Raw genomic sequence first — 25,406 nt, forward strand, 5'->3', positions numbered from 1 at the left:
TTAAAAGGACCAAAACAGCTTTTTTTTTTTTTAAGTCATCAACCTCAAATTTGGCAAAGGGAGTTCCTCGTCGACTCAATAAAATAATTAAATTGCGTAATATGATAATAAAATCATTTTCCATTAATAGAAACCTTGAATTTGCAATTATGCCTACTTCTCTATCACCTCAATATCATAGATAGATAGATAGATAGGCAGTTAGTTTCTTAAATCTTAACATATCCACCCAATATCCTTTGTTTACCTTCCCTAACTTTCCTGTTCTTATCTTGTTCTTATCTTGCACATAAATCGCAGGTGACATTGGTAATTACCGATCTCTCTCTCTCCCGGCCTCTCGAGTGCAAGTAACAAGTGACAGGACGAAGGCGACGAGGCTGCATGGGAGAAAAGGAAGGAGAGTATTCTGTGGAAGGTTCAGGGCACCAAGAAAAGATGAAGCAACAGCGGGAAGAAGAAGGCAGCAGCGGCGTCGACATGGACTCCCGCTCGCAACTTCCTTGGCTTCCCATTGATATGGTTGCGGAAATACTTTCTCGCCTTTCTCCTAAGCCATTGCTGAGGTTTAGATTGGTCTGCAAGTCTTGGCGCGACACCATCGACAGCCACCACTTCATCCTCAATCTGCACCTCCCTCGTTCCAGGGCGGCATCTCCCACCCAACTCCTTCTCCAAGACAAAAACGATGTCTTCTACTTCGACTACGAGCCCCATGCCCCTACCTTGACGCAGATCCGCCTTCCTTTCTCAATCGATAAGGGCATCTCTATCTGGCTAACCTCTTCTTGCAACGGCTTGCTCTGTTTCTTGCAATACCATTGGACTAAGAGCGTTTACACGTTTCATGTCATCAATCCGATCACAGGAAAAGCAGTTAAGCTCCCTGAATGCAACTACGCTACCCCTCTCTCTCTCTGGTGTACGTGCCAGATCCTGTGGTCTCCTCCGGGAAAAGATGGAGGGGGTGGCGTGTACAAGGTCCTCTTTGTCTACATGACGGCTGAAGGCGTGACCTCTCTCGTCTATACGCTTGGGTTGGATGTCGCCTGGCGACCTGTCCTTAATCGTTTCAAGGTCTGGGAGGATAGTATTAGTACCTGGGAGTGCATGAATTATCCATGCATCAATGGAGCTGCCCACTGTGTCTACGGCGGTGCCCGTGAGAAATTGGGGTGCCGAATAGCAGCTTTTGATATCCTCCATGAGCAATTTAGAGAGATTTTGTTCCCTCCGGGCTGTTGTTCCCCAGAAAAGAATTGCTGGAGATATACGCCGAGAGTGGCGGAGCTGAGAGGGCTTCTCGCCTTGTTGCACATGATTGGAGAAGGCACTCTCATGGAGACGTGGTTGCTGACGGATTATTCTGGCGGGGTATGGACTAAAGACCACACCATCTGCCTTCAACCTGTGTACAGGGAACTTCGTTGGGACATGGAAAGAAGGTACAGTTCTCTGGACATCTTTCCGGCGGTGAAGACCAGCAACACAGAGCTGGTAATGAAGATTCATATTAACGCACCGTCGGCGACGTTTCGCACTTCATGCACGAAATACGTTACTTGTTTCTTTTCCTATGATCCTACGCTGAGAAAGACAATATTGCTAAGTGGAGTGAAGAACGAAAGGCTGTACAGCATTGATTGTTCTTATGACATTTGTGGTCCTTATGTAGAGAGCCTGGTTTCCCCTTGCGAGAACTCGAACCTCATAAGCAAGAAGAAGAAAAAAGAAGAGGAGGTGTTCATTCCTTTCCCTTCTTTTAAGATTTGATCACAAGCTAACGTTACTATAGTGTAGTGTTGTCAACAAGTGAAAATTGATGCACACAAACCTGATAATGTATAGTGCCTCGGTTTATATTTCTCGCTCCCGGATGACAATTTAAACCATCTGATGCTTCTGCTAACTGATGGTAGTGGTGGGTTTAATTTGTATCTGCAGATCGATCGTAGAAAATGAATGCATGGCGTCTGATTAACATTGAACATTCGTCAGTTGCTGATTGCTGAGAAGATGAATGGAGAGCTACAAACAAGTGCGGTGTTCCACGCTGTGGAGACATGAAGATACAAATTATATCGTTTTCCTTAATTCCCACTTTAATTTTTTTAATCATGGTTTTCATTTGCTGATGATCACCGCACAAATGAATATGTCCTCCCTCTCTCTCTCTCTTTCTGCGTCTGTGGGTGGACGCATTAAGCTTGGCTTGTCTTCTCCTCTATGATCAGGGGGAACATGATTTATTGTCATTGTTCACTGTTATTAATTTATCTTTGAAGACTTTGAAAAATCTATGTGAATGCAGAAACTGAGAATATGAAAGGAAGGTGATTTATATTTATTCTCCGCTAACTACATTCTCTCTGTGTGTTGTCTTCTGCCTCTATGACATATAGAGAACATGATTTATTGCCATTAATGTTTACTGCTAGTTATTGTCGAACGCTTTGAAAAACCTATGTACAAATATTGTAGAAACTGATCAGAATATGAAAGGAAGGTGATATGTATTTATTCACCAGTAATTACATTCAACATTGTTGTGAAAATGTGATCTTTCTGACAATTTAACCAGAGTACTTCTCTAGCTTGCAGTTAAGGCACCATAAGCAAAACCCACATTCTGTTTTGTAGTTACAATAGCATCTAAATGGAACGCTAAATCAGTAACAAATAATTGGTTCAGCTGCATCATGGGCAGTTCTCTTATATATATTTATTTGAATGCTTCAGTGTCAATGACAAACCTTTTTTGAGTTATTTAGCCGTTCGTCCTCTATGAGCACCTTTTTGAGGGGTATAAGTTTTTGTTAGATAAAAATTAAAACTATATTGCTGATGTATATATGCACCTTCATAAGTTGTGGCCCTTCTACTAGAGACTGTTTTTGTTTCTCAAGTTAGGAATTCGTATTTGAAACTTCTTTTTGTAATTTCACCATTTTAGGGCACAATTACGTTTCACTCTGGTAGTCATTCTCTTATCATTAATTTAGCTGACCGTATGAAATCCTCTCCTGCTGCTTATGCGTTCGTTCTTTGTCCATTATATATATATTCATACATATGTGTGTGTGTGTGTGTGTGTGTAAGAAGAAAGGAAAGACAAAGCTTTATGCATGCTAAGTCACCTAGCTAGCTTAAATCCTCGATTTAGTCTCTTATATTCATGGTGTGATTGAATATTTTGCCATGTAACTTTCAATTAATTAGTGTTTGTCTATGTTTATCGCATATGCTTGATTTATATGGTCGTCGTATTTTTTTTCATTGTGTTTGTGCAAGTGGTAATGCGACCATCGATCATTGTTAGCTTTTTGGACAATCCAATTGATATACGATCAATAAGTCTGGTTAAAGAAAATAATCAACTGAATGGACGAGGGTTTAAAATGATGAGAGCGTGGGGATTCTAACATATGTATCAGCATAGATTTAGAAAGGAACTCAACTGCATGCGTAGATGAATTAGCTAGGTGTTTGGATCCAAAAGAAAAGAGGGAAATGTTAAGAGGCAAACGGATGGGTTCGTAGGTTGGCATGGCGTTTATTTTATGTCATGACGAAAGCTTTCATGATCTTGCCATTTATCAAATCTATATATATATATATATACGCATTGATTGTTTTTCTTATATAAGTTCATGCAAATCTAGGTCTACCAAAAAGCATGTTGTGTGCTTCGGATATTTAGGGAGAGGGATAGGGATGTCATTAAGATAGTATGCATTTTGATCATTTATGACTTTCAATAAACAACCCATTAGATGTGTTGATAATCTTTAAATCACTTTGTGGCCATTTATTGCTTCATATTTTAAATCTATAGATATGATGTGGATATGATGTGACATGCTTTTGTTGACGTAGTCAAAGATCTATGGTAAAATCCATTGTTATGAAAATGAGCCTACAGTCAAAGTCAAAATACATTGTTCATCAAACTAAGATCCACACTTAAAATCTTTACACTTAAAATCTTTATTTTATTTTATTTTATTTTATTTGGTTGAAAAAAGATCTGATTCAAATTCGGCTGGAGGGTCAAATCAATCAATTTATAGTTCTTAAATATTGAGGATTTTAAATCAAAGGCAATCAAATGGCAGCTTATTTCTTTGATCAGGTATGTTTGACACTCCCACCAAAATTACATAAACAAGAGTTGCAATAAAAAATAAATATAAATATGTGCAGTTTGGATTTCTTTGTTAGTGGAGTTTTTTTTTAAGGGTAAGTGGTTCATTCCTTTGCTCCAGAGACCACTGGCTCTCCCTACGCCCACCTCCTTGGGTTTACAATGCATACTTTGGGACCTTTTACGATTTAGAGGTAAAGCGCACTGGGATGTAACATTTACCACTTCAAAATTCAAACACGAGTCCTTAAAAAAGGTGGACCACCTTACCACCTAGTATACTATCAACCCTCTGGGTATCATCAGCCAATCATATGATATTTCTATCTCACACCACATAGTTTTCTCTTTATGATCTTTACCATGAGAGATGTTTAGGTAGAATAAGGTAAAGAACAATTAAAAAATATAGAAATATATTTTTCCTGTTGCATTTCAATTGCTCCAAAATTCAGATACAACCTTAGTTTGATTCATTTTCCCTAAAGTTTTTATTCCACTTTTGAGAACATTTCTGATTTCTAACATCTTTACCCATGCCTATAAAAGAAGACATTCATTTTTTACATAAAATAATAAAATACTTTTGTTGAGAAAAAATATTTTTAAATCAAAACTTAATGTTTTCTTTGAATAGTTTTTTTTTTTTTGGAAATTTCTCTCAAAATTTAAACACTATTTAACTACATTAACTTTCAAACATTAGAACAGCTTGATTTCAACAGTGGATATTATCATAGGTCAGTATCACGAGTCATCAAGTGTAGCCCCCATCACGTGCAGGACTGTCAAAGTCCAAATAATGCAAATCTGAGGCACTGTAGACTACAAAATGATGCCGTTCATGAAACGAAATGAAACTTAACTTGGTGGCTTTCTGGCCTTTCATTTCATTTCAGTCGGCTGCACTCAAAAGGGCATCATTCATTTTCACCACCTAACGTATTCGCCATGTACAGTTCCCAGAAAGTTGTAATCCTTCGTTCCATTTCCACCCTCCGAGTCTTTTTCACACTCTCGGAAGGAAGCAAGCGAAAAAGGTAAAAGGCTCATGGTAAAATTTATGGTTCAACAAGCTAAGCTAAGCTTCTTACTTAAGTTAAGATGGAATATCCATACCCGAATCTTTATTTTACCTTGTTGAATCTTTGAATCTTTATTTGGCTTTAATCAACATCAATGGTTCATAAATCTCGACGATTTTAGATTAGGGCAACCAAAAGCCTCCTCGAAGACGATGAGTCTATGATCAGACTGATTCTGAACACGCACCAAGATCAATTGTTGCCACATTGTGGCTGGCGCACACCAGCCTCTTAAAAGTTTCTATTTTTAAATAAGAATATTAAAAAACTGTTCACTCCTATGTACAGTTATTGTAGTCTAGCACACGAGCCGAGTTGAGCCCGACCTTGGTCAGCTCGAACTTGACTCGTCTCAAAAAACTCGAGCTCGACTCGACTATACAAAATCGAGTTCGAACTCGACTCGTCTCAAAAAACTCGAGTTCGACTCAACTATACAAAATCGAGTTCGAACTCGACTCGTTTAACCCATTTAACTCGTTTACGCGTTAACTCGTTTAGGGTAACTTGTGTAAGCATTAACTCGTTATTAACTCGTTCAACTCTTATAAGTGTTAACTCGTATAACATGTAAAACCCGTTTTGGCACTATTGTATAGAGTACCAATTTGCGAGTCGAGTCAAGTATAAACAAGTCGAGTCTCGACTTGTTTATCGTTCCAAGTATCATTATAAGCTCGAACTCACCTCGTTTATAAATGGGTCAAGCATGAACCGGGTTTTTTTTATCAAGTCCAGCCAGAGTTGACTCAACTCCTTGTGCAGCCCTAGCCCTAGCTGAAACCAACTGTTGTTGAATTATAGGTGGCGTTCTATTGCCCTTACCGTATCAGCCTGAACGGGTTGGTATTTATCACATCAGACCCTCGCTGAAACGACAAAATCTGATAGCGATTTTGATAAATGTTCTTATTACTAAATCTTATGTTGTTCAAAATTAGCTTTACCTTTGCTTTTGAAGTATATATAAAAACAAAAGGTAGCATTAATTGTGACCATGATTCGCTATGGTTGATATGGTTCAATTCCCTATATTTTTTTAAAGATGATTCACTAGACCCCACTTTTTCTATTACATAGAATATATACATTTTTATTATTTTACTTTTTCTTGTTTATAAATAAATATGTAAATACATTTATAGTGCTTGCACATGCTTACTATCCCGCACTGTCAGCAGATGTGGCCGAGCCCATGCCAATCTGTTCGAGACACCACGAATTGGATAATGCTCGTGTTTGATAGCCTCAGATCACATATCCAAGACTACCACAGGATCTAAACCAGACGTGGCCGAGCCGATGCCAATATGTCCGAGACACCACGAATCCGATAATGCCCGTGTTTGATAGCCTCTGATCTCATATTCGAAACTACCACAGGATCTAAAGCATGGATCTGTAGTGCGACACTCCCCTTGGCACAAATCCAAGGCTTTCATAACATAAAAGCAGATATCAAATCCACAGCTGTGAAATCACCTAAACAGATGTGAGGGAATCTCAGATCCGAGGCTATCAAATTCAGCATTATATCGAAATCGGACGGAAAGATCATATCCAGACACTAGACAGAGATCTAAGTGGATCCATGTGCTGTGTCTCTTTCCCCCAGTCATAGGATTCTGCACAAGATGAGCTTGGGAGATCACTTGTTCCACTTTTTGCTATGTTTGGGGCCCAAACTTCACAAATTAAATTATTGAGTCATGGCAAGCGTGCCAACATAAGAAAATCATATCACCTCCACCTGCTTGGTTCTTGGATTGTGCACCACTCGTCCATTTGGTGACAAGAATCACTACCCAAGATCAATTATTGTGCCCCAGACATGAACTTTGCCAACCTTTTGTATATTCATAGATGATGACTTTCACTCACTCAGTTGGCCTTTTTGTACATATTCTTGTAGATGATTCTTATCCAATCACTTAAAAAGTAAACTGTTCATAGAAATGGACATCACTATATTCCCTTAAAGGTTGTATGGTTTTAAATGCATAGTAAAATACAATAATGATATGATCTATTGAATGTGGATTTGCTTTGGTTGGGGATGTACAACAATTTCGAGCTAACTCGTGCTCGGCTCGAACTTTTCAGCCAACTCTAACTCAAATTACTGTTTAACTCAATTGGGTTGGATTCAGAGATCACGTCAATTCCAACCAGTTTAGGACTTTCTATGGTAGAATAGAAGTCAACCTACCTTTCAAAAAAGGGGGACAATAATCAGTCATATGCAATTAATGGAGTTGAAATTTGTAGGTGAAGAACTGATGGAAGAGTGGACCATCCATCTTAGAGGCGTTATCTATCTATCTGCTACCTCTCCCAACTTGCCCGTCACAGGATGGGGAAATTTCACCAAATGATATTAAATATCTCTCAGAATTCATGACTTTGGTACTTAAAAATTCTTGAATAGACAATGAAGTTAAAAATGAAACCCATCCGTGGACCTTCTTCTCGAGAGAAATTTCTTCTTAAAAACGTACAAATCAAACTCTGCCATCGTATTATTTATGCATTATTTTACCTTGTCCCCTGGCTGAAGAATGTCGATGCTTGGTGTTGTAATTAAATTGCTTGAGCTAAGAGGCAAGAGTCCCGAGTGGTTCAGTTTTCTTGCAAAGAACAGAACAGAACAGAAGCTGGTTACGATATATAAACTATTATCATAAATATCATTCACAGGTTTACAGTGAAGTTTTTCTCGAATATAATTTAAAAACAAGAAAACCTAAAAAAAATGAAGAAAATGCAATAATAAGAAATGCTGAACAAACAAGAGAAATGAATTTTTTATTTTCACTTTTGGCATCTTTTTAAAAAAATGGTTTTTTTGTTTTTTTTTTGCTAACCTGTTTTTGAAGCATAAAACGAGTTTTCTTTGAAAAAACATGTTTTCTGCGACAATGATATTATAAACTATGCAGATCCAGATAAAGAAATTGAACTTGTGTTGCAATCAAATAAAGGACCACATTGCACGTAATCCAGGAGAAAAAAAGAAATATCCACTCCCCTTGGCTTACTCTTACGTACTTGGAAAAAATAAATAAATAAAAACTGCCGCAGATGGTTGCCGAGTCATGGCCGCTACTTTAAGACATGCTTATACAAGCGTCGAGAATAAAAAAAACGAAGAAAACAAACTTCTTCTGCAAGACGTGCGTAAATCTTCAAGGTAATGCAACGGTAGTTTCTCTTGTATTATAATTGGCCAAATATTGCTTGCACTTCTTCGTATTGCTTTCATAATATATAATACTCTCTTAAATAATTTAACGAGATCGTTTATTTGCTAGTGCAGTGGGAATATATAAAGCTTTGATGTGCACTTCATTCTTACGGCGCGGAACCATTAAATGATTTATTGGTAGGCCATGTGCTCTGGAATTAATGAGTGGCTAAAGAACAGATCCATGTGCGAACTGGCATAAGGTTTAATGCTAGTATTCTTTCAGACTTATATTATCATTTTTTAAGCCTTTCGTTCCAAGCCTAGGCATCGCCGTGAATGAATCCAAACTCAAAACGGAAGTTTAATCTAAATAAAACCGGCTAAAATGCAGCTGAATCGGTAAATAATCAACCTTCACATTTGCCGTTGGGACGTAAATAGTTAGAACATAAAATATTCTTTTGAACTTGTAAATTGTCTTAAATCATTTACATTCCCTGTTAGACGAATAAAATTTAGGAGCATATAGTCCCAAACACGAATACATTTAAAATACATCACGAGCAGTGGAACATTAAAGAAAACATTATTTGGAACGAGTTCATATATTGCCATAATTATATATAACACATTAAGTTACACGTTGACGTTATCACTGAGGCCATTTAAAAGTTCATATATATATATATATATATATATATATATGTATCACACACACACACGAGATGATGATAAGAAAGACCAAAAAGTAAGAATCATGCGCATCTTAGGCCGATGTTTACTGATGTAATATTGGTCACCATCATGGCCAAATAATAAAGCGTCCACTTTGTTGAGATGGACTCATGCAAGCCACATGAGCCTTACGTCTATGTCATCATGACCTAATAATCCAGCGCATGCGCCCCCATCATCCATCATCTTCAGTACCTTATTATATATACATGGACATGTAAACTTATTTGTAGCATGTCTGCCTTTGGGTATTTGGATATATTTGAGGCTTGAGGTGAAACTGGATGGTCGGGTTGGTTCGGGTCTTTTTAGACCCATATTTAAAATGGGTCCATAATGTGGACTCTAGACCCTTATAAACCAAGCAAAAGACTTCATTTATTACATTGCGTTTTTTATTATCCGGTCTGCACTTAAATTCTAAGACGTGGACCGCTAGATTTAAATTGGGTAGGTATTAATTGTAAGTCTCCGCGGCGTGGCTGTGAATTAATTAGGACCGTTCCATCAGTTGATAATGGGCTCATGGCCGTTGATTTTCGAAATTTATCGGTCGTAGCATTATTCTCTGAAAATGAATATAAGAAAATCTAAGTATAGTTTTAGGAATCTTGGCCTGCTATCCTGTTATTTGTTTTTTGGAAGCCTTAGCTTAAGGGGGTGTTTGATTACTCTGGATACGATCTAATCTGAATCTGCCATCGCATGTTTTTGTTGATACATGGTAAAATTTATAGTTTATCAAATTAAAGATCCTATAAAATTCATTCTTAAGATCCTTATTTTACTTTTTTGCGTTGAAAAAAAAAATCAGATTTAATATCAGAGGAGGGAAAGCACGGCCCTCAAATCGTGAAGATTTCAAATCCGATGTTATCAAACACCTTCTCATGTATACATGATGATCACAACCGCGCTGCATTTTTTTAATTACAGAAGTTATTCGTGGTTTGATTCAATGAATTCCGGTCCCAAAAGTCCACTTGTCTGTCGTAAATTAGAGGCCGAGAGGACCACCCTTCAAGTTTCAATCCCTCAAATATTTTTCCATCTTCCCAATGAATGGTAGCTGCTAGAAATTAATGACGAAGATGTTGATCAAAAACTCACTATCAATTACCAAATAATATCTAGACTTCTTCCCATATATATTCTCGTTTTTTTCTTTTTGGCAGTTGACAAAAGCAACATGCCGAACCTTCGTGCGGAAGAATACCCTTGATTTTTGAACAATTTGGAAGTAAGAACCTCCCTTTTGCCGAAAGCAGTAGAAGAATATAAATAAGCAAATAGTTATGAAACATTAGTTATACAAAAAAAAAAAAAAAATTGGAGTTGGTGTGGGCAACTGCCTACCCTAGACCAATTTATATGTAGTTTCACTACTGGTTTGGACCCAGACCCAATGACATTAAGTCTGGAGTACATGCCATATCCACATCAACCAACCTGGCTGGATCCAGATTCCAGCAGAAGTGTCGGCTCTCTTGGGGAACAGGGCTCAGATCAGGCCAAACTCCGCCCAGTCCGGTCATCGTCCACAAGTCAGCAAGATCCTATGTAGTCAGCTTGGAGCTGGACCCACTTGGTCCAGTGGACCCATTTTGATCTAATCGTACGCTCAGTCCCAGTGACACACCGCAGGATATTTCTGGCATTAGTTAAAAGCAACTAGAGTTTTACGTCATTTGGACCGTCCTTGGAGCCTTCTAGCGGCCCCTGACGTCAGCCGCACCGCCCAACTTTGAACGGAAGAAAGTGGGCCGCTCTCACAAATCACACCACTTGCTTACGAAATTACCCTTGTTTGTATACAATAACACCGATTAACCCACCCCCCATCTTGCAACGGGCGGAAAACTTATGCGTTTGATCGGTTTGGAAATATTAACGAAAATGTGAGAGGCCAAGAGCTTAAATGTTTGAAATTAATTGACAGGAATCTTTTTCGACTTGTAAAAGTTTGAAAAAAAGAGTTTGGTGTTATTCTTATTACCTTTTAAACAGGCGGGCCAGAGCTAGATGGAGCTCTTATTGCATCAAATTAATGGAGACATGTTTCATATGTTGGATTCATGGTTTTGTTCAACGTAAAGATCTTAAGTTCCAACGATTATTAGTTGAGCAGACCTCTGGTTGACTTGATGACAATTTCTTATTTTTTCTTAGAAATCAGTAATAGTGGAAGATTTGAATGTTTTTTGATCTTGGGGGTTCCATTTTAGGATTTAATTCGGTGAACTAATTCAAAAGGAAAGAGGAATCCAAAACAATGAATTGCACATCCAAGAAATATTAGACCATCTCCTCCCCTTAATGGCAGCTCACTTTTTTATAAAATAAATAAAGAGAGAGAGAGACAAAAAATCATGCTAAAAATTTAGCCATTTACAAGGTCTAAACGTTTTGCCTCTTACATTTGACATTTTCAAGTTGCAAATTTTCAACTGGAAAAGATGAGGAGGTCGTCTTCGTCAATTTATGGTTCATTGGCAACTAGCGTAATTTCTTGAGAGACGTGGATAAACAGGCAATGGAAGTGGGGAGGAAGAGGAACATTATTGAAAGTGTGAATTTGCATCTCTCTCCTCTCTCTCTCTCTATAGTAAGTAAGACAAAAGAGCAGGAAAAAGAAAAACCTCAGATTTGGTTTCAAGCAACAGCGTCCCAAGAATAAAACTAAAGCATTTTGTTAGTTTTTGCACGAGATGCAATTTTGTAACTCGTCCCTTTAATACTCACTCAATGCATCTCAAAAGTTGCTCGCCAGTAATTTCCCCAAGTAATTCTCTGTCTCTTCAGTTCCACTCTGCACACAACTGAAACAGAACACCTCTCTCTCTCTCTCTCTCTCTCCCAAATGGGCTAAAAAGACAGAGAGAAAGAAAAGCTGGCCCTTCCATGTATAATGGCGACAGGTTAGAACCCACCGGCGATTGTTGCAGGTTTCTCTCTCTCTCTCTCTCTCTCTCTTTTTGTAGATTTGCAACTTTTTGTGGGTTCTTATGCTTGTTGGTGTTCCATAATAATTTTGGTTTTGCGTATGCTTTTACTTTTGGAAATTCCTGTCTTGGTATATTTTTGCTGGAACAAGAGTGTGACTACAGTTTTTTTTCTTGATTCAGTTGTTGAGTGTTTCTTTTTCATTTGTTCTTTTTTCTCATTCCAGTTTCGTGAAGAACTTCTGAATTGACATTTCTGAGTTGGGAAGTTACTGCATCAAAGAGTGAGCTCATCTGGAGATCTACAGCAGCGCCGCCCATATTGTTAGTGGGGCTGAGAGTAGCCATGTTGCACGCTGATCCAAGCCGTTTGTATTCATGGTGGTGGAATAGCCATATCAGCCCGAAGAATTCTAAATGGCTTCAGGAAAATCTCACTGGTGAGGATTATGCTTTTCTGCTTCTCATGTTGCTTGTCAAATTTTTTGTTATTCATTTGTATGCATTTCTAGTAAATAGGCCGAAGCAGATGAAGATGGAGATTCTAACTATGATCATGAACTTGTTGCTAGTGTAAGCATATTTTGTGTGCAATTTGCTGGGGTAGGTCAAGCAGATTAAGGTTTATCCAATATGAAGCTCTCTCTCTCTCTCTCTCTCTCTCTTTCTTTCTCTCTCTTAATATTTATAAGGTGTCATGATAGAAACGAGCAAGAGTATGAACTTCTTCTGTTATTTGTGACTGTTCTTAGTGGTCACTGAGACGGAAGCATGAAGTGCCGTATCAAAATTTACTTATCGCAGGGATTCCAGTGATCATTTATATATTAAGCATTCTATAGAAACTCTTCACGCTAATTCTCCTGCACAAATTGCTTTAAAGTTCTCATTGACTTTCTAATTTGCTGATGAATCTTGTTGCATGAAGTTGTCATATGAACTGCTGAGATCTCGTCGGTTATGGTGATTTGAATTCCTAGAGTACAAGTTAGCGTTTTTTGTGTTTATATCAAATCCATGCCTGGAACTGATCCCTCTCCCAAGAACTAAATCAATTAGAAACTTTTCTAAAAGGAGCATGAGCATCTACTTCAGCTGTATGAAACACCACCATACAGATTCATATTTTGTCACGAGTTGACCTGTAGGTAGATGATGCCCCTGGTCGACAGCCTTTTGTTTTATACCCACAGAAATTGAAACGAGAAGTAAATTATGCATTTCAATTTTCAACAATTTCATTCATAGAGCTAATTTGGACAGGTAGTTCATTATGTCAGTCTCACAGAAAAACTTCAGATGTATTAGGTATAATCATGCATTTCTACAATCCTATATCCTCCCAACAATTGAAATTTTATTAATCAGGATGAGTGTATGAGTCCATGTGCCTCTTTACTGCAGCTTGCACTACTCTTTATGTAGGTTATATGGTTTCCTGAGTCTGTGATATTTAAAGGTTAGACACTTATAAGTCCTGTACCTTATAGTTTCTAAATATTTTTTGCACTTATATTCTCTTTATTTTGCCTGTGGATTTGTCTTAATTATTTCTGAGTTAATATCTATTGTAGATATGGATGCGAAAGTCAAAGCAATGATCAAGCTTATAGAAGAAGATGCCGATTCCTTTGCAAGAAGAGCAGAAATGTATTACAAGAAACGGCCAGAGCTTATGAAGCTGGTTGAGGAGTTCTACAGAGCATATCGTGCATTAGCGGAGAGATATGATCATGCCACTGGTGAACTTCGTCAAGCTCATAGGACAATGGCAGAAGCATTTCCAAATCAAATCCCCTTCAACTTGTCTGACGATTCTCCTCCAGGTTCCACTGTTACAGATATTGAACCTAATACACCTGAAGTTCAACATCCAGTGCGCCCTCTGTTTGATTCAGATGACTCAAAAGGAGACTCTTCAAGGCCAACATCATTTTTTCCAGTTGTCAAAAGAAGTGTAGTTTCTTCAGAAGGAAATGATGCTGTCACAAACAGAAAAGGGTTGAAAGAGCTCAATGAACTGTTTTTGCCCAATCAGACTTCAGATAAAGGGGCTCCTGAATCTGGAAGAAGTGGAGGAAATGCAAGATATACAGATGGAAAGTTGAAAAGGGTTCTAAATTTCCAAGGTAGTGAAGGAAAGGGTTCTGAATTGAAAGTGCAGATCGAGGCAAGTACATACCAACAGAATAAGATAGAAACACAAGATAGAGGGACTCAGTATGAGACCTCAGATCTTCAGACTGAAGAAGAAAATGAGAAAAATAAATCAGAACCTGAGGTTCCTAATCTACAAATGACACTCTCCAAAATGCAAGAAGAAAGAGAAGCTGCTATTCTTCAGAGTCAACAGTCTACGGAGCAGTATCAGAATGCTTTGCAAAGAGTGTCTGATTTGGAAGCTCAAGTTTCTGTTGCACATGAAGAAATTCGAAGGCTTAATGAGGAGATCTTTAAAGGGATTGTCAATTTTAAGAATGCTGAAGAGAGAACTATTTTGTTAGAAAGGGCAAATCAGTCTCTGGAATCAGAGATGGATAATTTGGTAAAAAAGTTTATATTGCAACAGGAAGAGCTTAAGAGAGCACATAATGAGTTGGAAAAAATCAGGATCTGCATGCAAGAAGAGCGCTTGCAATCAATGAGTCGTGAAACAGCTCATCAATCTCTGCGACAGCTGTATTCCCAGTCACAGGAACAATGCAGAATATTGATGTTAGAGCACCAGCATCGGATCCATCATTTGGAAGATCAACTTGTTAGATTGAAAGAAGAAAATAACAGCCTGAATGCTCAAAACATGTCTTCTGCATTTTCATTAAAGAATCTACAAGATGATGCCTGCAGATTGAAGGAGGTAATAAGGAAACTTGAAGAAGAAGTTGAACTTCGTATCGATCAAAGGAATGCCCTGCAACAGGAACTGTACTGTCTGAAAGAGGAAAGGAATGACTTGGACAGAAGATACACTGCTTTAATAGGCCAAATAGAGTCGGTGGGGTTGGATTCCAAATGTCTTCGGTCATCTATTAAGGACTTACAGGATGAAAATATTCTTCTAAAGGAGAGCTGCAATAAGAAAGACGAAGAGAAGGCAATTCTGTTCGAGAGTCTGAAAAGTATGTCTAGAACCTTGGGAGGAAAGGATCGTTTGGAAAAACAACTGCTAGATAATGCCTGTGATCTGGAAGATTTGAAGGAAATACTGAAAATTATGGAAGACACCTTCCATTCTCTCATTGAAGACAAATTAGTCCTTGCAGAAGAGAAAGACAGTCTGGCTGCTAAGGCCAATTGCATGATGCAATTTCAGCAAGTATTGGAGGCACTGAATGCAGAGGCTGAAGCGAGATGTCTGTGTTTGGAGGAGGAGAAAGAATTGATGCTTAGTCAGCTTGAGGAAGAACGTGAGGGCATTCTTCAATCTAGCACTAACTGGGAAAACCGAATAAGTTTGCTGCTAGAAGAAAGTGAAAACAGGAAGGCCAGACTAGAAGAGGAAGAAGATCGGATAATTGAAGCTCAAATTGAAATAGGTGTGGCATACTGTGTTATTCTTGATATGTGCAGAATGAATAGAGATATGTCCATTGAATGCCAGAAATATTGTGAGATCTCATCAAACATCAAAAGGCTGGCCTCTGAACTTGAAAAGAAAAGTTTAGATCAACATATGCAATTACAATCCATTCTTGACAAGAATTCTTTGACTGTAGAACAGAATGCAAGGCTTAGATCAGGTATAGGACAGCTGGTAGAGTTACTTAATATTGATTTTAATTTTGGATGTATTGATAAAGCTGGGACGGATGTAATTTTTCATAACATTCGGACCAAAATTGAGTCCTTGATTTCATTGCTTGCAGCTGCCCAAAATGAAAATGAACAAATGCTTCTCGAGAGCATAATATTTGCTACTTTGTTAGAGCAGCTAGCACTGGAGCTGTCTGGTCTATGTCTTAGAAAGGAAGCACTTGAGGCAGAGATTGCTGCACAAGCAGAGGAACTAAGGGCTTTGCATAGTGAAAAGCGTCAGATTAAAGAACTAAATGAGCTGCTGAAATGCAAGGTGCTTTCATTGGAGGAACAGGGAAAAGTACTTGAGACTGAAGTTGGCATTGCTCGTCGAGAGTTGTCTGATTCTCAGGAGCTGAATAGATCATTGGAAAATCAGAACCACAAGTTGTATGAAGAGAACATGTCTTTTGCAAAAGATCTCATCAATTTGAAGGGACAGAAGCATAATTTAGAAGAGGAGAACAACACCATTCTTAGTGAGGCCCTGTCACTGGGAAATCTTGCTTTGATCTTTGAGAGATTTAGCACTGAAAAGACTACAGAAATTAGAAGACTCAATGGGGCACTAAGTTTCATGACCACCATTAATTGTACTCTTGAGGAGGAGACTAAGTTAGTGACTGAAAAGCTGAAAATGTTGGAGATGGAAAATTCAGATTTCAGATCATCAATGGAAAAGTTGGAAGAATTCAAATTTTGTTCAATGTCTTTGCAAGGTGAGGTTGATACATTAAAACTTGCATGTGGACAGTTGAATCAGCATATTGAACTTGGACAGAAGTTGCTTAATGAGAAAGAACTGAAGCTAACTGAAGCAGAGAAAAAGATGGAGAAAATGCAACTTGAACAAGCGGAAATTACAAGTCAACTTGAACATGTCAAGAAGGAGGCTGGAGAGGTTGCAGCAATCAAGGTAACACTGGAGAAGAGTTTGATGGAGTTAAAAACTGACAGTGTTAATAAATCAAAAAAAATTGACCACATGCGTGAAGAAGAAGAGATATTGAAGTTGGAGTTGGGTAGATTGCTCAGGAGAGTTGATTATCTCAACCTCCAAGAGGAGCATATGAAGACTGAACTGAAAGAAAAAATGAACGAAATTGAGCTCCTATACACTTCATTTTCAACAGTATACTGTGATCTTCATGTTTCTGTCATCCATGTTGTAGTACTCGAGCAAAAAGTGTATGAACTGATTGTTGCATGCAAAACCTTAGATGAACAAATACAAGCACAGGCAAAGAAATTTCTAGACGAAAATGCTTCCAAGAATGAAGAGATTAATGAATTAAAGAGGAAAAATGCCTTGCTGGAAGAAGAAAATGGAAACATGAAAGTCGAATCCTCTGGATATTTATCCCTCATATCATCTCTAAAGGAAAGTACAATTTCTCTGGAAGAACAGTGCTCAGCTCTGATGCGGATTCAACCAAGCTCTCTAGAGGTGCTCCCTGTTCTGTATCTGTCTTAGTTCTCCATATGGGTCCAGTTATCCTTAATCATGGTTGTCTACATTTAGTACAAGATGGAAATCATTTGGTCGAGCGATGCTCATCAAGACCAGAAAGGGTAGTGCATCCTGACAGAGTGTCCATCTTGGACTTTGTTAGGCAAGAATCTCTGAAATGGTCATTTTCATGGGGCACTAAGAATCATGCGTTGCAGGCTCAGTTAGCTTATTAAGAATCTTTCACCCTCTCTATGTTTTCCCTTTAACTTCCATCAGAGTAGCAAAAAGCCATGAGCTGGACCTGAAGGCCTAGCTGATTCATTTGTAGGGTTCTTAGTGTAATTGGTAAGTAATGTTGTTGATGATGGATTTACTGACCTAGTTATTCTCCTTTCTATTCCTTTTCAGGATACTGGATTATGCCACTCTCATCATACAAACAAAGTTTGTGAATCCTGTGAAGATAATTATCATGCTACAGAAACTGTACAATCTACAGAAGGGCAACAGGAGCTGCATGCTTTGCAGGCAAAAATTCAGGCGATAGATTTCACTGTCAGGGAATTCGAAGACATCAAAAGAGAATATCATGAAATAAAACTGATTAAAGCAGCATTGGAGAAGCAGCGGGATGTTTTGGCAGAGGAGATAGTCAACAAGGACAAGGAGATGAACAGTATTCTTGGAGAGAAGGAGAAATTGGAACTCGAATCTGACAAACTGCTAAAACAGATTAATGAATGGCAACTCCGTGAAGAGTACCTCAAGTCAGAACTAAAATCAAGTGCAGAGGAGCTTGAGCTGTGGCAGACAAACTCAGAAGCAGTGTATCACGATCTTCAAACCTGTGCCTTCCATGAAGCAGTGATTGAACAAAAGTTGCATGAATTGGCTCAATCATACCAAATTCTTGAATTGAAGTCTCAGCACCAGGCCAAAGAGTTTCTTAATGACATAACTTCCTTAAAAGTGGAAACTGATGAATCCAAGAGGAGAATCACAGATCTAGAAATATTAAATGAAGAAATAAATGTGAGATCCAATAAAACTTCATTGGTTTTATCATCCGTAAAAGAAAGATTGTGTTCTCTTGAAGATCACTGTCTAGCAGCATTGGGGACTCAGGTACTTGGATGTCAGAAACCAAATGTATGTTTTATCCGTTTAGCATTATGAGCATGTGGAATTGAAATTATACTGATTTGTAGTATTTTGTTTTCCTTCTAGTTGTCAAGGTTCATAGTCATTGTGGTCAATGAATAGGTCATATAGATATTTACGACAAACAGTGACTACATTTTCCAGATTTTCTGATGACAATTGTTTATTATATTTTCAGGATGCTGACTCATCTTATGAGCGGGTTATGACAAATGTGGATCCTGAAAGTGCTTTTGTATGTTTGGGAACAGAGATTGAGGTTCTAAATCTACAAGATATGCTGATCAAGCTTAAGAACATCGAAAAGTTGGTGATGGAGATGTCTCAGCACAATCAGCTAATTCACGAAAAAGAAGGAAGAGAACAATCAGATGCAAACTCTAAATTGGAAATGGAAATTCTAACATGCAAAGACGAAGCAGTCAGACAGGAAGATCACAAAATCTGTAATCCTGTGGATCGACGAAAAAATGGAGTGACAAACCATGGCACTAAAAATGTTTTGGTAACAAAAGACATTCAACTGGATCATGTTTCTGATTCATCTTCTTTCTATGGAAGTGGTGCTGGTTCATTTAGAAATGAAAACAGAGAAAATGCTGAACCAGATGAGCAGATGCTGGTATTGTGGGAAGCTGCTGAAAGGCACTGCAGTCTTGGATCCAAGAGCCATCCTTCAGTGAAGTCCCAACCATCTGATGCCGATTCAATTAAAAATGATAATGGGTTCTCCGAACTACAGATTGAGAGAGACGTGGCAGTTGACAAGATGGAGGTGTCCTCTGAAATTGAGAAGAGCAAGAGGATCAGGGAGGTGCTCACTGCTGAAGCTCATCGCCTGATAGACCTGCAAAACAATGCACAAGGGTTGAATAAAAGGTTTGAAAAGCTGACTAAGAATGGCCATCCAAATGCACTTGAAATTAATGATACACAAGAGCGCCTGCGGAAAGCAGAATCAATGATCCTGCAACTGATTGAAGCCAATCATGAATGGCTGGAAGTTAGTCGTGATAGCCCTATTGCATGCTCCAGAGGAGAAGAAGCAGGATTGATAGGACGAACGCTTGAAGATGTGCCAGACGTTCATAGACCCTATGTTCAAGAGGCCGGTAAAAGGTTGGAAAAGATTGAGCAGTTAGAGTTGGAATTGCAAAGGATAGAGTTTATGCTGAGGAAGTTTGAGGATGTACAAGTTAGTAAAAGCCATGCAGCTATAGAGAAACGAGCACGAGTTCTTCTAAGGGATTACCTTTACGGTGGTAAAGGAAATCGCCAGGAGAGAAAGAATAAATTTTGTGGCTGTGTCAGACCTTCAAGAAAGGCTGAGTGAGGTTCTACTATTTATACTGAAGCCACGATAGTTGGTAGTTGCTATGAGAGGTGAGAGAAAGTATGGATGTCATGAATGCAATAATTGATATTTTTTTACAATATTAATTGCATTTTATGCTAAATTGCTTCCATTTTCTCCCTGCGACCTTAATTGCTGGATATCATTGCAGAGTCTCTTAGTAGTTCTTTAGATTAAACCGTAAGGTCATGTGGGGGGAAGCAAGGTATATAAAGCTACTTGCATCAGCGTGGTTTGCTTTATATATTCGGTTAGTTAACGAGGATCAGCAGATTAATATTCCATCTGATTTACAACAAAATAAATTACTAGCCCTTAAACCCAACTCGTGCTATTGGTTTGAGCCACAAGAAACAGCATACCCTCATAGTCCCTTGACTAAGTTTTGAAGGCAAGAGCTTTTCTTGTTGCACTCATATCCTTCAGGGTAATCCGTCTGGTGTATCAAGTGTCCATATTTCAAGGATACATGTTTAAGCTATATCGCTGTAGAGAAAAACTGCTTTTTATGCGATCTGTTCAATTCGTTGACGAAGTGGTATTTCTGTTATCGCGCACGCTTTTAGTCATGTATATTTGTATCCAATGTAAATCTACACACACACCCACCCAAAAGAGCCATGAAGACCCAGACAACCGACAGATTTGAAGGTCGTTGGATCATCTTATGCAAACAATTCGTCATTAGGGTTCAGACGAGGAAAATGGGATATCAACTGCGTTCGCTTGTCAAGAAACTAAAACCTTCCGACTCTCCGGGCCAAGAGACCATCAGAGCAAAGGTACCATCACATGACGAAGCAGGGGAAGAACTCACAGGTGAGGGAAATGATGGGGCATTCGAAAAACTTCTAAAAACAAAGGGCAAAAAAAATAGACTGCTTTCGCGAGGTACTCACTCGTGTTTAGCCGACCGAAAAATTCCGATATAAATACTTAATATAAACAGACTTGTGGGCAAAGTTTCAGCGATGCTGTCCTAGAGAAGAACATCAGGTCACAATCAGCATATCATCACCACCTTGGAAGAAAAATATATAAAATATACTACAGAAACTTGGATGAGTAACATCCCTTATTTATTAAAATGGCTTCTGTAACTTGGCGAAAATGACCTTCAGTAATTGTGACAGTCACGACAATGATGGAGTTATAAAGGTGTATGGACATGCTGGTCAACGCTTTACCTGAAAAACAAAAAAAACTCGATGTTCGAGAACAAGATCAGACACACGGCTTGAAGGCCACGAAAAACATCATTTATTGTGTAAAGCACCTACAGAATTAGGTGGGTTACATTCAAACATGCAACAACTTAAGCTAAATCGTGCATAAAAAAAATTCCAACTCCCTGCCAACCATGAACGCAGCTTGGAGACATCGGACCAATTTGAATGTTGCCATGTGACAAAAGACAGTCACTTTGGCCAAATTAATATAGAGATCAAATGTCACATAAGAAACATAATTCCACCTGAGTCGAAAACATTGAATAACCACACGCTGATGGAAACTGTGAACGTCAATAATATGCTCCTTGTGTCCTCACTGTTCTCTTCCCGATTAGAGATGCAGATGAAATACATGTAACCAGATAAAATATGTGCTTAAAACAGACAAAATCCAATACTACAATAAAGAAGCCATCTCTTTCAAAAACTGTGTTCCCCAAAATGAAACAAAAACTAATAAATGCAGTAAAATTAAACAAAAAATAACAAACTACGGCATCATCGAACTCGTATCACGTTAGGCTCCAACAAGTTCTGTTTCTCCTCCTTCAGCCATTACCTCATCGGCAGCCTTCTCAACCTTCACCCCAACATCTTCAGAGTAGTCACCATGTACCTGGCGCGCAAGGATAGAAGTTTAGCATGCATAGGAACCGACTATGAGTAAAAGCAAATATTGCGCTTGATGTACCTCCATTAGCTTCCCAAGATCGAATTTGGGTGCTTTCAGGATCTTCACTTTACGGATGAAGACATTTTGCAAGGGGTAGATGTTCGATGTTGCCTTCTCTATCTCCTTGCCAATCATTTCTGGAATAAACTTCTGCACCAATTCTTTCAGATCACACGAAGTTGCCTGGTTGACCATGATCTCCCTCATCTTCCGGCGGATCTGGTAAGAAAACAAGCAAGTCAGTAATTGTGTGGAACAGGAGAACTTTTTAACAAGTAAGAAGGTGTCCAATAAAAGTCAACAAAAGACTGTCGCAATGCTGAACATAGCAAATAAAATTGCATTTGATGTTGTGTCTAACCGTGTTAACACATCACATGAACTGCTAACAATGTCGAAGCTTTGCAAAGGCTATTTTCTTTTTATGGTTCCCATTTGTTTTGTACATTATGTATAACGGATTCTGGAAGAAAACTGGCAAAACACATGCTCTGTAAAGGTCTCATAAATTTCACAACAAAAGGGGGAACACAAAGAACGAGGTCATTCTTTTCGTTTTCTTTTTATCACTCTGAAACTGGTTCTACGCACACTATAACAAGGAAAATCAGATTGATGAGCCAATCAATGAGGTTGGCCTTTCATCTGCATTAGCAAGACTTCTTCTGAGGACTACGTGTGGACAAATAAGACCAACATGAGAACAAGAGTTCTGGTGATAATGTTTCCAGAATGCAAGTTTCAACACAAGCACACACAAAAAACACCTATAGAAGAGCAAAATAGACAACAATTCTAACCTGCCGGACTTGACTTGATTGTGCATAACATGTTCGCTTGACCTGATTTGGCCGTCTCTTGGTGAACCCAATGCAGAACATTCTCAAACTGTAGTTATCTGTGGTCTTCACATCTACGTGTGCTTCAATTAGTGTCTGCCACTTTCGCACCAAGGATCTCAACTTGTCCGTGGTGAAATTCATTCCCTACACATGATGCACATGTTTATAAGCCAGATGCACTCTTCTAGAATAATGGACGAGTGGAATGCTCTTTACCCAGAAGTTGGTGAGAACGTTCCTTCCTTGGACATCCTCAGCCCTCAAACGGATTTTTCTGTACGACTGGTCCTCATCAGCTTGAAGATCAGCCAAGTTAATCTCAAACACTCTATGTTTCAGACCCTCGGAAGCAATCTAGACGAACAAAGAAACAACATAAGCATAAGCACAAACAGTTAAAAATTTAAAATATTATGACTGCATATAGAACGTGCAAAAAACAACTGACCCCTAAAAAGATATCCAACAAAAACTTCTTGAAGTAGGTCAAACAGATGCAGGAAACTGATCTCACACATGCAGCAACACTATCGGTTAACTATATGCCAAAAAGACACGCAAAAGAATATACTTTGATAAACATTTCTATGCACAACAAAAACTGAAATAACAGGGAACTATGACATTCAACACACTGAACAAAAACATAGATGGCCGCAGAGATGGATAGATATGTCGACGCAGACAGAGATGCACAAACTTTACACAGCTATTAAAAAGTTTTGCCTCCAGATGCATGCGAGAAAGGAACCAAATGAATTTTTATGATAACACTATGATCATCGCCAAACTCGTGATCATGAATTTCCCTTCCCATAGATATACACAACTAGAGTAAACAACTGTCCAAAGTTAATGTTTGCAGGCACACAACTGGAAGCAGACAGTCATGCTGAAACCCAGATTTACTGGGACACATAATATTATAATGCGGGTAAAACAGCACAAAAATAGTCAGTCACAAAGGAGTGGCATCCTCAAATTCAGACGTACCAGTAACATCTCAGTTACATATCAACAAAAGTAACTGTCCACAACAAGGAATGACTATGAGTAGATAACCATGGTTTTTAAAAGCCATATACGCAACATTCAGATAAAAGGTTCCCTTAAGCACACATCGCCAATGACCATCTCTAAAACCGAGATAGGCGATTATTCAAAATCTATATCTTTCTAGCATCAAAAAGAGATTAAGGACTGATTGAATCCATGGAGTACACAAGAATGGTACCAAACACAATTTGGACGACCCATGAGAAGCTAAGGTTACAACTGGAGACTTAAAGAGCCAACCTACATCATAATATTCCATTTACTGGAAATAACAGAATCTACTGCATTCGCGCAAAAAACTCCCAATGAATCAAGAACTTGACAAAGTGTAAGTTCGTCCAGATAGTCCATGAAAACGAATAACACGACCACGAACCGGCAGAAAGGGGCATCGAATCGTACCTTCGTACCCTGGGTCCTGCTGACCAGGGTTTTGCCCACTGTGCGGACATTGAAGATCGACGGCGCCTTCACATCGTACCAATCCTTCTTGGAGAAGGGATCAACACTGCCCAAGAATCAAGAATAGAAATACGAGCTCAGCATTCACTAAATGAAGAAGTTTGAGGAGTTGGCAGCGTTGACATGGTTTTAGATTCAACTTACGTCTTCTTCTTGCCTCCCTTCTTCCCCTTCGATATCCTCTTATTTTTCCTGTAAATGCAGAAAAGAGATCTTTAGCGACGCAGAACAGGGACATGAGAAGGAGAGGGAGAGAGAGAGGAAGAGAGAGAGACCCGACGGCCATCGCTGAAACTCCGCGCGAAGGAACGCAGAGGGCCCAAACAAAATGACGAAGAGGATATGAGCGAGAAACCCTAAACCCCTTTTATATATGGACCTTTGGGGTGCAAGCGGATCGGGTGTAACTGGATACTAGACCCAAAACCAACATGTTTTCAGGAAGCCGATTCAAAAGCTGATGACGGAAGGAATATGCATTTAAATTGGAGATTTATTATTTTGATCATATCCATTAATATATTTCTTGTCAAAATATACATATGGATCAGGGATTCAGAATAAGAGCTGATTGCTTCGCTTTTTTCTCGTTTCCCTTAACAACGAATCCAGATTCAATCAAACTACTTCAAGTCTGAATCAGATCCAAGTTCAAAGTCGGATATACTAGTGATAGCTTTTCAGGTTGAAGTTTAGATCTGAAATGAATTCATATTTTTTCTCTCTCTTACTTGAAATTTTCAGTTGTTTTGCTACTTGATGATTTTATTCGGTTGTCAAGTCATTGCCCCAACAGGCACGCTGTTTCTTTTCCCCTTAAAAATTAGTTTGCATACTAGGTAAAATCATGATTTTTTTGAATTATAAAACAGTTCAGAGTGTATTCTTCTCTAGGTATGCATTGTATTGAATACACATGCAGATAGATACTATAAAATTTCAAGTTCCTTAGCAATTTAGGAATTTTTTGGTGGGCGAAGCTATTGTAGGTTGTATCATTCCAAAGATGACTGGTTATAGCCCTATATTAATCAGTTTGGATGCCCTACCTCTGATTCTTCTGGTTTATAATCTATTTTATAATGCGATTCAAAATTCGGCGTGGAGCAAATTAGGAGTCTTGAATGAAGCACTTGGGTAATTTTTAGAAGAAGAATTTATACAGGAACCAAGTTTTATATTCGAACTTGAAGTCTCACATGCGCAAATGCATATTTTAAGGGCTTAGAGATGATACAGATTGAGAGGTATTGTGACATCTAAAGAGGTAGGGGTGACTGGCTTT

The 25,406-nt window shown here is 38.6% G+C and overlaps 3 protein-coding genes across 5 annotated transcripts; 2 read left to right on the forward strand and 1 right to left on the reverse strand.

Moving 5' to 3' along the window:
* Positions 1-975: 975 nt before the first annotated feature.
* Positions 976-2,090, forward strand: LOC116249256 (uncharacterized). Its single transcript, XM_031622476.2, has 2 exons — positions 976-1,740; positions 1,945-2,090. Exons 1-2 carry the CDS (start codon positions 997-999, stop codon positions 1,960-1,962), a joined length of 762 nt encoding a protein of 253 aa, XP_031478336.1. The 5' UTR covers positions 976-996; the 3' UTR covers positions 1,963-2,090.
* A 9,642-nt stretch (positions 2,091-11,732) lies between these two features.
* Positions 11,733-19,959, forward strand: LOC116249013 (protein NETWORKED 1A-like). Of its 3 annotated transcripts, none has more exons than XM_031622102.2 (5): positions 11,733-12,096; positions 12,321-12,533; positions 13,668-17,335; positions 17,750-18,490; positions 18,681-19,959. In XM_031622102.2, the coding sequence occupies exons 2-5, from the start codon at positions 12,440-12,442 to the stop codon at positions 19,833-19,835; spliced, it is 5,658 nt and encodes a 1,885-aa protein (XP_031477962.1). In that variant the 5' UTR covers positions 11,733-12,096; positions 12,321-12,439; the 3' UTR covers positions 19,836-19,959. The 3 variants fall into 3 exon arrangements, with proteins under 3 accessions (XP_031477962.1, XP_031477964.1, XP_031477963.1); XM_031622104.2 differs by having other exon boundaries at positions 11,734-12,096; positions 17,750-18,466; XM_031622103.2 differs by lacking the exon at positions 11,733-12,096 and adding an exon at positions 12,202-12,224.
* A 1,406-nt stretch (positions 19,960-21,365) lies between these two features.
* LOC116246873 (40S ribosomal protein S3a-like) lies at positions 21,366-24,445 on the reverse strand. The gene is made up of 7 exons (XM_031618774.2): positions 24,397-24,445; positions 24,266-24,313; positions 24,062-24,167; positions 22,820-22,957; positions 22,562-22,747; positions 21,780-21,980; positions 21,366-21,704 (listed from the first exon to the last, which is right to left on the reverse strand). The coding sequence occupies exons 1-7, from the start codon at positions 24,405-24,407 to the stop codon at positions 21,606-21,608; spliced, it is 789 nt and encodes a 262-aa protein (XP_031474634.1). The 5' UTR covers positions 24,408-24,445; the 3' UTR covers positions 21,366-21,605.
* Between the last annotated feature and the right edge of the window lie 961 nt (positions 24,446-25,406).

This window comes from Nymphaea colorata, chromosome 2 (assembly GCF_008831285.2).
Source record: "Nymphaea colorata isolate Beijing-Zhang1983 chromosome 2, ASM883128v2, whole genome shotgun sequence".
Taxonomy (NCBI): Eukaryota; Viridiplantae; Streptophyta; class Magnoliopsida; order Nymphaeales; family Nymphaeaceae; genus Nymphaea; species Nymphaea colorata.

What these genes read in the sequence shown, in the direction of transcription:
- LOC116249256 (XM_031622476.2), top strand. Translation starts at nt 997, where the DNA reads ATGACGGCTGAAGGCGTGACCTCTCTCGTCTATACGCTTGGGTTGGAT.
- LOC116249013 (XM_031622102.2), top strand. Translation starts at nt 12,440, where the DNA reads ATGTTGCACGCTGATCCAAGCCGTTTGTATTCATGGTGGTGGAATAGC. An exon ending in GCTTCAGGAAAATCTCACTG is followed by an intron (nt 12,534 to 13,667) that starts GTGAGGATTATG and finishes TATCTATTGTAG; the next exon opens with ATATGGATGCGAAAGTCAAA. An exon ending in TTCAACCAAGCTCTCTAGAG is followed by an intron (nt 17,336 to 17,749) that starts GTGCTCCCTGTT and finishes ATTCCTTTTCAG; the next exon opens with GATACTGGATTATGCCACTC.
- LOC116246873 (XM_031618774.2), bottom strand. An exon ending in AAGGGAGGCAAGAAGAAGAC is followed by an intron (nt 24,168 to 24,265) that starts GTAAGTTGAATC and finishes ATTCTTGGGCAG; the next exon opens with TGTTGATCCCTTCTCCAAGA. An exon ending in AATCAAGTCAAGTCCGGCAG is followed by an intron (nt 21,981 to 22,561) that starts GTTAGAATTGTT and finishes TTTTCTTACCAG; the next exon opens with ATCCGCCGGAAGATGAGGGA.